We start from the raw sequence: 11,693 nt of genomic DNA, 5'->3' as shown, positions 1-11,693 counted from the left end.
ACCGCACTAATCCTTACAACATTGCCATCAATGCTCTGAGTCAGTTCCCACCTTACAGACGAGGAGCCCAGTAGCTTCTCTGTGGTCGCACGGCTTGTCAGGGAGAGGTCTGGGCTGGCGCTCACTCGGGACACCGAGAAGGTGGCACTGCTTTGGTGAGCACTTACTAGGTGCCAAGCTCTGTGCTAAGCACGCTGACCTAGCACTTATAAGCCCATACTCATGGTAACCTTGGGTTAGATGGCATCATTACCCCCATTTTAGAGATAACGAAACTAAGCCGGAGAGGAGGCGGGTCACTTGTCCAAGGCCACACAAGTGATAAGCTAGCGTGTCAAGGCTGCCTGACTTCAAAACCCTGCAGTCTGGCCTCCTGATCCTACCAGACCCCGGCCGCAGGGTCAGGGGCTTGAACGCATGGTTCTGCCTGTTCCGTGCCCAGCACAGCACAGCTCTCCAGCTGCACCTTGACTCTCAGGGATAGGATGGATGTTAAGGCCAGAGCGCAGGACTAGAGCCCACTCCTCATGGCCCCTGCCAGCTGGGGGAGGGTCGGGGGATGGGGGATGGGGCATGGACTCAGTCCTGGCAAAGACCCAAGGTCCTCCTGATAAGGACTGGCAGGAGCATGGGCCGTGGGCACCACACAGGAGGGCCGGTCCTGGGCCTACGCTGGAAAGTTAGAAGGCCTCTCTGCCTGTCTTCTCTGTCTCCTCTCGGTGCTAACTGCTCCCCAGGGCTGGAGCCCGTCTCCATCCAGGACCAGCAATGTATCCTCAGCAAAGTCACTTAATGTCTCTGAACCTGTTTCCTTATCTATAAAAAGGGAACAAGAGTTCCTAAGTCCCAGGGAGGCTGTGAGGATGAAGGAGGCAATGGATATAAAGAACCTGGTACAGGGGCGCCTGGGTGGCTCAGTCGGTTAAGCGTCCGACTTCAGCTCAGGTCACGATCTCACAGTCTGTGAGTTCGGGCTCTGTGCTGACAGCTCAGAGCCTGGAGCCTGCTTTAGATTCTGTGTCTCCCTCTCTCTCTGCCCCTTCCCTACTCACGCTCTGTCTCTCTCTGTCTCAAAAATAAATAAAAACATTAAAGAAAAAAAAAAAAAGAACCTGGTACACAGCATGGCAAGCAGCAGACACTCAAACATCAGTTTCCTTCTCTCCTTCCTTCAGACCCTCAATGCCCCGCACTGCCAGCAAGATGGGCGGGAGTCATAGCCGCCCCTTATATCTGAAGGAGGTGGGGTGAGACGGTGGGGGGAAGGACACCTGGCCCCGATTCAGGCAAGTCCCAGCCATGCCACCTACTAGTCTGTCTTGTGGATGCCTCTGGACTTTAGTTTCCTCATCTATCAAGTGGGGTGAATGATACCTTCCCCGTTCCTACCTACAGGATCGAATAAGGCGACATCTACAAAAAGAGCTCTGTAAACTGTAAAGGACTGTGCAAAGGTCGAAGGTGAATCATAATTACGACACTAACACACACAGCAGCCGCCCCGCTATGCCAGGCCTAGGCAATGAGCTTTATTTTTTTTTAGTTATATTTATTTATTTAGAGAGACTGCGTGTGGGTGTGAGAGTGGGGGAGGGGCAGAGAGAAAGGGAAAGAGAAAATCCCAAGCAGGCTCCGTGCTGTCGGCGGAGAGCCTGATGATGTGGGGCTCCCTCCCATGAACCATGAGATCATGAGCTGAGCCGAGATCAAGAGTCAGACGCTTAACTGACTGACACCCAGGTGCCCTGGCAATGCACTTTAAATACATTTTTCCCACTTTATTTTTGTAACCTGGAGGAGGCACGGTTCCCATTATACTGATGAGAGGAGAAGCCCTGGGAGGCCAAGTCACTGACCTGAGATCACAGAATAAGTGGCAGAGGCAGGATTTGAACCCAGGTCCTGGTGACTAACGGAGAGGCCCTAGGCCATCTTGTTTCCTACTTGGACTATTCTCCTGCATTGGTTGTTGGTCTGTGCCAAGCCCTTGGCTGTCTTTAGGTGCTAGAGAAGGGACATCCTGAATTCTAATCTGGCTACCATAGACATATTTGCCTCTTAAGCAAATATGAACTTCTAGTTCTGAACTCAAAGGCGGTGTCCCCTTTCAGAGGTACCTAGACAGCATATAGAGGGCGGGGGCTCTGCTGTCCCTGACATACTGAGTTCCTTCAGCCCCGCCTCCACACACTACCCTGCTCTGATCCTCAGGGAGACAAGCTGCAAGTTGGACTGCAGAGGGGGCTGCCGAGGGGGGCCTGCCCAGGAGCCACAGTGGGCCAAGGAGACATGGTGGGTGGGCCTCACCCAGCAGCAAGGGCACTTCCTTCCACCCCCGGGGGCTGGGTGTTAATTCGACAAACAGTATCCATGGTTAACCCTGCAAACAAGACAGACGTGGGGCTCTAACCTAAGGATGAAACCACCAACACCAAGGTCAACTAGAGGTGTCCGAGGCCCAACAAGGTGCAAAGAGGAGAACTTCAGTTAGACGGTTATCATGCAAGCCCCACCACCACGAGGCCAAGGGACGGCCCTGCCCGCAATGCATAAACTCTCAGTTAGACTGTTCTAACTTTAATCTGCTCGCAACCTTAAAGTCTGACCAAGTGTGTTCACCTTGGTTCCCTTGGCTCACAACTTTCAAAGCTCACAGCCAATTCCAGTCCAAACTAAGCCACAGCTTAAAGCCACAAAAGCAAGGGCCACAGCTACCAGTCCTCGCGAACCTACTATGCGCCGCACATACTGCGCGAACCCTTTACACGTGTGCTGTATAGTTCTCAAAACTCCGAAGTTTGGGTATTATTAGTCCCATTAAAAAAAATTTCTTTTGAGGGCACTGGGTGGTTCAGTCAGGTAAGCATCCGTCTCTTGATTTCGGCTCACAGTCGTGAGATGAAGCCCCGCATCCATGCTTAGGACTCTCTCTCTCTCTCTCAAAATAAATAAATATTAAAAGAAATTCTTTTAGTTAAAGTATAGTCGACACACCATGTTACGTTAGTCCCAGGTGTACAACACAGTGATTCGACAAGCCTACACACCGTGCTGTGTTCACTGCACGAGGAGCTACTGTCTGTCCCCACACAAGGCTATTATGATACCACTGACTAAGTTCCCTGTGCTGTACCTTTCATCCCTGTGTATTAGCCCCATTTTTATAGATGAAGGGACTGAGGCTCAGAGACAAGTAACTTACTCTGGACCACACAATGAGTGACGGGGCAGACATTTTAACCCGGCTTCATCGACTCCAAAGCCTCTGGTCTTCCCTTCTGTCAAGCTCTTGCTCTAACCAGGCCTGGCCAGGTAGGTCCAGCCGACGGCTCCCCTCTGCAGCCCACGCACTGGCCTCCCTGCTGGGTGCTTACCGAGGAGGTGCTTGATGATGGCTTGGTTGTGTTCCCAGAGGTTGCTAAAGGTCCCCCAGCGTGAGTGGCCGTCAGGCACGGGGTTGGCTTTGATCCAGCCGCCACAGGCGTAGGTGAAGAAGTCCTGGCAGGGGTCCACCGTGGGGTCCATAGAACTCAAGATGGAGCTGGTCACAGAGATGCAGGCCTCACTTAGGCACACTGGGGGAGTTCCTGGCAGGGGTCAAGGATAAGAGGCCAGTGAAGGGCAGGGAGAAGGCTGTGGGAATATAGCGCAGGTGGCCTGGGGTGCCATGGCCCACCCCAGCCTTGACCAACTGGATTTGGAGCTGGATGGTCACTAGACTTCTAGAGACAAGTGATTTCAGTAGATTAACAATTTCCTGGCTTATAAAATAAGACTTTTTTTTAGCTCCCTTTTTAAAATGCTTTCTGCGGCTCGAAAAGTACCCAGAACAGAGGTGTTTCTCTTAATCAGTCCTTCCTTTCATAAATATTCACTGATTTTTTTTTTATTATTCCCTGATGCTCAACAAGTTGATTCACTCATTCATGCAATCATTTATTCAACAAAATAATTACTGAGTTTCTTCCAGGGTCTTATTGAGTATGGTGTGACAGTGTGTGTGCGCAGGTGTGTGTGCGTGTGTGTGTGTGTGTGCATGTGCGTGTGTGCGGTGAAGGATATAAAAGGCATAGTCTTTCCTTCAAGAGCTAATAATTTAGCTGGGATACAGACATTATACAAGAAAAGTTAAATCACGACGGGAGGAGAAATGTCTGTCATTTATTCTATAAACATAAACTGAGTATATCTGGTCCATGACAACTGGGTGATACAGACAATATGGTGCCAGGACTTAAGATGAAGGAGAGCCTATTAGGAACAGAAAAAACTATGACAAATCATTCCCACTGAGTACAAGGTGGGAGATGATCTCATTGACTCTCAAAGAAACAAAAACAAAACAAACCTAAGAGACCATTTTGCTCAAGGCCATTTTTATATATGAGGAAACTGAGGCACAGAGAAGTTAAGTACCTTGTTCAATAGCCAAGGTACCCCATCCTTCCTCTGTTCTGTCTCCTATAGGCCTGGAGGGGTGCTATTCCAGCAATGACAGGAGGCATCTGCCAGGTGCCTCCCTAAGGAGGGATGGTAACCGGTGCAGGTGGGCCATGGGGAGGGCCACCGGATACTGTAAGTGCCCCCAGTGAATCAGCTGCCTCTGACCCGGCTCTCCTAGGACATGGGGCAGAGGCAGTGAGGGCTCATCGAAGGTCAGAGGCAAGAAGAGGGGCCGGACCCCTGCCTCAGCATTGGTCAGAGGGCTCCAGCAGAGGAACTAAACTGGGCAGCCTTAGCAGCCAGAGATCCAGCCTCGTGACTAAGAACACAGGCCCAGCTGGATCGTCCGCTGACATGCCGCACGGGCAACAAGAGGGACTTTACACGCGTGTGTTATCTCATTCAGGCCTCACTGCAGGCTGTGATGCCCCGTTCAAAGAGAAGGAAACTGAGGCTCTGTGTGAATGAATGGAACGTGGTCACCCGGCCGAGGGGGAGAGCCGAGGCTGAACCAGCTCTGTTCTGCTGCAGCAACTCCAAGGCCAGGTTCTCAGTTTTCCCTCACCGCCTCTTTGCCGGTCACATCGGGTCTGGGGCGGCCCTTCTCTCAAGTTCAGCATCCCTACCGCACAGGGAGGAGTGTGGCAGGGCCGGGGCTGGAGGCTCTGAGACCTGGGTTAAATCCCAGCTTTCTGATTCTGGCTGAGACTTGTGCAGGTGACCTCGTCTCCCTGAGCCTCAGTTTCTCCACCTAGAAGCGAGGAAGCACAGTGGACCTGACTTCACTGCGATGATGGCCGCCTTCGTGGATGGGCCCGATGTTCCCAGCCCAACCTTCAGAGAGCAGGAAAGGATACAGAGTCTGGCACCAGCCTGGCTGGGGTGGCCTGTGGGCTTTTTAATATCCGATGACAGGCACCAAGTCTGGCAGGGCTCACAGGAGCCACACGATAGCATAAAAATCAAGGTAACCTTATTGTGAGGTAATTACTTGTTTGGAGAGAACTATACAACAATTACAAATTACCAGCATGTCAGGCAGGAAAACAGAGAAAGGAAGCGGCAGGGATATGGTGCCCTTTAACTGTCTCTAGGTGAGACCATCTCAGTTCCAAGTCGCACGGCCCACTCCCCACTAAGGAAAATACATCTCCTAGAATCTTTAGGGTGGGTGGGGGGAAGGGGAAGAGCATTTCTGCGTAGTTTGAAAAAGCCTATTCACTATTATGGTAGAACTTCATATTCGGGAAAGGAAAAGAATACCCATTGTTTTTATACAACAAACTACAGGAAGTGAAGCCTGACAAAATCTTGGCTTGTGGGAATGCCCAGAAGACAGATTGCAAGATGGTGATTCTTGGGGAACAAGACATGTCAGAATCTGCATGCCAGCGTGCGTGGGAGAGACCATGGGTGGGGGGTGGGGAGATCCTGGATGAATGGTTTTTGAGGTTATCATGAGAGGACTTGGGTTTAAACACAAAAGAAGAAACCAGTCTCCAGGAGTTACTCTGAGAGGCCTGAGTTCTTCACGAAAGCACCCAGTCTGCTAGGTACCAAGCTAGCGCTTAAGCAACAATAATTGGTTGTTTACCTGCTTAATGGTTTGTAGATCTTTTCTTGCTATTCCTGACCCAGCAGGGGCTTAACACGTATTTGATCAATTAATTGTTTCCAGGCCCCCCCACCACCTAACATCACGGTCAACACTTTCAAGGCTTCAGCTGTTGAGGAAAACCTTCCCAGACCCTCATTCTTTGCTGGGCCCCTTGGCTGGCTGCCTGGCTGTCCGCTCTCTGAGCACAGACTATGCTGTGTCATGACTGTCTCCCTGTCTCCCTCCCCAGCTGGAACGTGAGCTTGAGGGTAGGGCCAGCACCTTACTCACATTCACATAGTCTTTGCTCGGCACGGTACTTGGTACCTAACAGCTGTCCGATATGTGTTTGTTGAATGAATGAATGAATGAGTGAATGAAATGAGCTTTGTCCAGGACTTGGTCACCACCTGCAGAGGTGGAAAATATTTCTTCCTTTGAGGATGTGTGTGATCAGTCGAGAAAGCAGGAACAGCCCCAGATCTAGTTCACAGACACCTGTCTGGGCAGTGCTGGGCCTCAACACCGAGTAAGACACTTAAGTATATTTTCTGGGAGAATCGGTGTGCTTTGTTGCCACTGTTTGTAAAGCGCCTGCAAGTTTCTGGAAAGCGGGGTGCAGGGTGAGGGTAGACAAATATGTATGTAAGGGCCCAGACATAACTTTGAGATGGTCTTTCAGAATCATCAGAGAATGTGCTTCGACTAGCCTGATGTTTGCTCAGGTGTGGCCAATGCCAGCACCTGCTGACAGGCATGAGGTTACTGTCAATATCTGGGGTGGCCATTGCTTTCCCTGGTCGAGGCAGCCGATGAAGACACATCAGTTGGCTCAGGGCTCATGAGATCCCCCATCCAGGCCCACCTGGGCGGAGAGGTCCTTTCATCCCGGTCCAGACTGGGGACCCCCTCCTGTGGTCCTCAGGGGGCCCTGATACAGGCCGAAGCAAGACTGCTCCCTGTGGGCCCCACCTGGGATCCAGCCCTTGGCGGCTCCTTTCTAGTTTCTGGGAACTCCTGGGGCACTTTCAGAGAGCCTGATCGAGGGGGCTGAAAGGATGACTCGGATGAGGTCCTGCCCTCCCTCCAGGCCCTCAAACTCCTTCCCCCTCCTAGTCTAACATGGCCAGCCACGCAGGCCAGCTACTTCACAGTGGGGAAGGCCCAGAGAAGCCTGGAGTGAATGCTCCCAGATCCCGTGAGGGGTCATAATCTCTCTGACGGGATGAGTAATCAGGTGACCAAGTAGGTGGGGTTGGACCCCGAGCAAAGCCCCCAGAGGCTGCTCAGATGGACCATCTGCCATCGGAAAGCTAGATGTTGGGGCACAAGGGTGTGAGAGACCCTGGAATCGGCAGGACTCCCCATCCTTGTTTCTTATCTTGACTCCACCCTTTCCAGTTCCATAAGTGCTTACTGAGCATCAACTCTACATGAAGTACTTGACTAGATCCTCTCAGCCAAACACAGACGGCCAGCCTCAAACCTGACAGCAGGATCAGAGGGGCCCGATCATGCCGCTAAACAAGGTACGATACAGAAATGTGATAATAATGTGTACAAATGAAGTACACAGAGGGCGGCTGGGCCGTGACAGGACAGCTGTTCTGGGGGTTCTAACACGCACTGGGGTGCACCCCAATCACAAAGGCAGGTGGGGCGTGCCAGCCTTCAGTTGAAATCCGGCTGCCCTAGTCACTTCTGCACCAGCCATGTAACCTTGAGCAAGTCACTTTGTCTCACTGCCTCAGTTTCCTCAGGTGTAAAACGGGGCCCAAAGTAACCACACCTCAAAGGGTTGCTGTGAGGAGGAAATGAGATTATGTGTGTGAAGAAGAGGTGGGGTGTTGGGTCCACGGAAAGTATTAAGTAAACGGAAGCTATTGTTGCTATTTTGTTGGAACTAAGGATGATGGACAGTGCCAGACTGTGCATCTAATCAGCCCACATCCTAACAATAACAGCACTCAGAGCTCAGGTTAAAGAAGTCCTAATAGGCACCAGGTATGTGATAGACATTATCTCTAATCCTCAGAGCCAGCCCCAAATTGGACACCATTTTCCCCATTCACAGTAGAGAGGACACAGGCTCTGGGAGACTAAGTGACTTGTCCAAGGCCACACAGACAATGAACGGCTGGGCCAGTGTTTGGACTCACGTCCAAAACCTTTACACCACCCACGCTGTCCACCTCCCGTGCCTCAGTCCATCTCAGCACCGAGCCGCCCAGACCCACTCTCTCCTTGGCCTTGAGGCCAGTCCCGGCTTGAGCAGGGAAGCCCTCTTGCACAAGTGGCTGGACAGAGCCGAAGGCAGGAGAGAGTCAAGCCCACATCGAAACACAGAGGCACCTACTTGTCCGGTATTGAATGCCCAGGGCTGCCAAGCAGGCCGTCAGTCCGGCCGCCAGAAGTGCCACCAGCACCACCAGTCGCTTCTCCATCTGGGTCCGCGCAGCCCAGCATCTCTGGCCACTCCGGGGGCTGCGGAAGTTCACCTGCAGGGAAGGAGGCAGGAGGGGCGGGGAGGACGTGAGCCTGGGCCCCCCGCTCCCCAGGAGCAAGGGGCTCCTCGACAGGCCCGGGCCCCGGGGAGCCATCAGGGCTGCCCTTGGCCTCAGGGGTGGTCCGGTTCCCACGGAATCAGTCCTAATCCAGGAAAGGAACAGCCACCCTGCTCAGCAGCTCGGATTAGCTCCTAAATGCTAGAGTCAAGCCGCTCAACCCAGCCGGACTTGTGTTTTTTGTGTTACCCGATACGGGTCGAAGAAAAAAAAAAGAAGAGCTCTTCCCTGTTTCTCCAGTAAGGAGTTCAAAAAAGAACAGGATGTTTGGACTTGGCATCCAGTGAGCGTCCAGCTGGGCTCTTCTCAGAGCCCCCGCACCGGCAGGCCAGGATGACACAACCACAGCTCACACTTCCCAGGAGTGCGGACATCCTTAGCTCATTGCTCCCTCCGAGTCCCGTGAGGGCTGTGTTATTAGTTCTCCTTTACAGATGAGGAAACCGAAGTTCAGAGAGGGTGAGACCCCTGCCTCTCATCACACAGCTAAATGGGGAGAGATGGGTTTGAACCCACGTCTGTTGATTCCAGAGCCCACCAGGGGATCAGGGACTCGAGTCTGGGAGGTGTCAGGGGAGATGCAAGGGAGAGATAGCTCCACTGAGGCAGGCCCTCAAAGGGAGGAAAAATGTCCCCGGCCTAACAATCTAGCTAAACAGGAAGGGAGGCACAATGAGAGGAAGTGGAGGGCGTGGCAGGGCCCTTAGGGCTGAGGAGAGACAAACTGGCCAACAGCACTCAGAGCCCTCAGCCCAGGCCTTCACACCCCAGACCAGCTCGGGGGAGCCCCCCTCCATTCCAAGAGGTGCTTCCTGCAAAAGCCAGGGCCACAGGACAGGAGGCGTCCCCCAAAGGTGGGGCTCGGCTTAGTGACACGGTGGTGTGCCAACAGCTGAGCACCGGCTCAGGGCCATGTTGGAAATGCTGGGAGGAAGACAGACTCCCTCGCTTTCAGCTGCTCACAGTCCCGCAGGAAGGCAGATACAGAAACAGACTAGGGTGGGAAGGGGTGGGGGTGGGGGCGTCCAGTCAGGGAAGGCTTCCTGGAGATGCGGACGCTTGTGCTGGGTGCTGAGGAATAAGTAGGACTGGCTGGCTGATGGGGAAAGAATGGAGAGAGGGGGCAAGGCCTAGATCCTAAGGGGCACTACAAGCCCATTTAAAGAACGAAGACATCTTCTGGAGGGCTGGAATGACATGACTGGAGTTGCCCTTTGGAAACACCAAGGTGAAGGGAGTGAGGCTTGCTGGGGTGTGGGCACGCAGGCGGGGAGACCTGTTGTTGCCGGGGGGGGGGGGGTGGGTTGGGGGGGGCGACGGGTGGGGACCTGCCAGGGGAGATGAGGAGACTCAGATTCTGACCTGCAAGTGCCTCCCTAAAAGCTCAGGGGGTGGCTGTCCCCGGGAGCCAAGTCACAGCCCTCAGGGAGCCTTACACTGGCACTTGGGAGTCTGAGGTTGGTCACCTTAGGGAAAGGCACCACGCGGCCTCATGCTCATCCTGGGTATTTTCTGGGCAGGAAATGACTGGGAACTGCTACACCAGAGAAAGGGGAACACAAGGACTTTATGTGGAGGACACAAAGAGAAAAAAATTATGTTCTAAAACCAACAAAAGGAACTTGGGGCCTAGTCATATTTCCGAGGAGGGCGAGGCGGCTCCCGATACCGAAACAGCTGTGTCAGGTAGAGGGAAGGGTGCCGCCTCCTGAAACCCCTTTCTCAAGAACGTTTCAAAAATGTGAGAAATGAGGGACGCCCGGGTGGCTCAGTCGGTTACGCGTCCAACCTCGGTTCGGGTCATGATCTCGCGGTTCGTGGGTTCAAGTCCCGTGTCGGGCTCTGTGCTGACGTCTCGGAGCCTGGAGCCTGCTTCGGATTCTGTGTCTCCCTCTCTCTCTGTTCCTCCCCTGCTCTCTCTCTCTCTCTCTCTCTCTCTCTCAAAAATAAATACAGATTAAAAAAGATATTTTTAAAAAAATGTGAGAAATGAAGATTCTGACCAGGCTCCTGCTGTGAAGTGAAAACTCTGGGCCGGGAGGGCCTGGTGCAGAGTCAGCTGGGACGCTGCTAAACGTGTTCCCAGCACTGGAAGGTTTATAAAGTGCTTTCTCCTCAGCATCAATTCTCGCACTGACCTTTCACCCCTCCTGCCACACTGGCCCTGGCCCGTCTCACCGTCTGCCTCCACCTGAGGCTTCTCAGCCTCCCGTACCGTGGCCCAGCTCATGGGGCGAGGGGGTGAAAGGCAAAGAAGCAGGGAGGCCTTGGTTTAAGAAGCACCCCTCTGCCTGGTGCCGGCTCTCGGAAGCCAGGGAGCACAGCCATCAGGCCTGGGGGAGCGGGCCCACTTACCATCTGCGGAGAGAGCAACACCTTGGTGTGAGGAATATGGTGAAAGGGAGGGAAGGAGGCAGGAAAGGGAGGGAAGAAGATGAAAGGAACAGAGAGGAGGAGAAAAGAGTCATAAAAGTAGCCAACACTTGAGTTCTCTCCCGTGCCTGGCTTCGTGCTGATTCTGTTTGGTTGCTGGATGAGGCTACTCTCTTTTCACAGCATCCTTAAGAGAAGGTACTACAGTAGCAGCTCCAGAAGAAACACAGGAAGTAGGGGAGGAGAGAGAACCGTGAAAGAAACCTCTCTGTCTCCAGAACCCGCGGCCTCAGCCCCACGGCCGCGCTGCCCCTGAGGAACATCAATAGAGCCGAGCCTCATTGTTTAGCGTCAAGCAAACAGATGGTGCTCACTGCAAAAGTGAATCAAAATTAAGTCCGAATTAAATTACGAATGCAGTTCCAGGAAGAAATGGCAAACAGGATTTGAAAATAGGATTTTTAACCTTTGTCATGTTCTTCGCTCAACTCACACTGAACTAGCTGAGGGCCTGCTGGTTTCTTGACAAGCCTCGTCTCTGAGGGCAGAAGGAATCCAGAGACACCCCTCTGGGGCAGAAGTCCCCCGGAGGCACTGCGCCCAGATCCAGGGGCCTCTCCAGGAGAAGCCGTCCAATTCCTGGAGCGGTGGGCAGGGCCAGGCTGCGAGGCCCTTCTCTCTGAGCCCTGTGGTCCTCGCCCTGCCTCCTTCAGAGC

At 53.2% G+C, this 11,693-nt stretch overlaps 1 protein-coding gene across 4 annotated transcripts in view; it reads right to left on the bottom strand.

Annotated features, from left to right (window-relative positions):
• The window catches only part of ECE1 (endothelin converting enzyme 1), a 113,900-nt gene that overhangs the window by 44,039 nt on the left and 58,168 nt on the right, over positions 1–11,693 (bottom strand). For all 4 annotated transcript variants that reach the window (XM_058718749.1, XM_058718750.1, XM_058718747.1 and 1 more), the window contains 2 exons: positions 8,397–8,538; positions 3,375–3,587 (listed from right to left, as the gene is read on the bottom strand). In XM_058718749.1, coding sequence (XP_058574732.1) covers positions 3,375–3,587; positions 8,397–8,538 — 355 coding nt within the window. The remainder of the gene's footprint in view (positions 1–3,374; positions 3,588–8,396; positions 8,539–11,693) is intronic.

Source organism: Neofelis nebulosa, chromosome 2 (assembly GCF_028018385.1).
Source record: "Neofelis nebulosa isolate mNeoNeb1 chromosome 2, mNeoNeb1.pri, whole genome shotgun sequence".
In the NCBI taxonomy this organism is placed as follows: Eukaryota; Metazoa; Chordata; class Mammalia; order Carnivora; family Felidae; genus Neofelis; species Neofelis nebulosa.
Note: the sequence above shows the minus strand (reverse complement) of the source record. Positions and strands in the feature narration are given on the sequence as shown.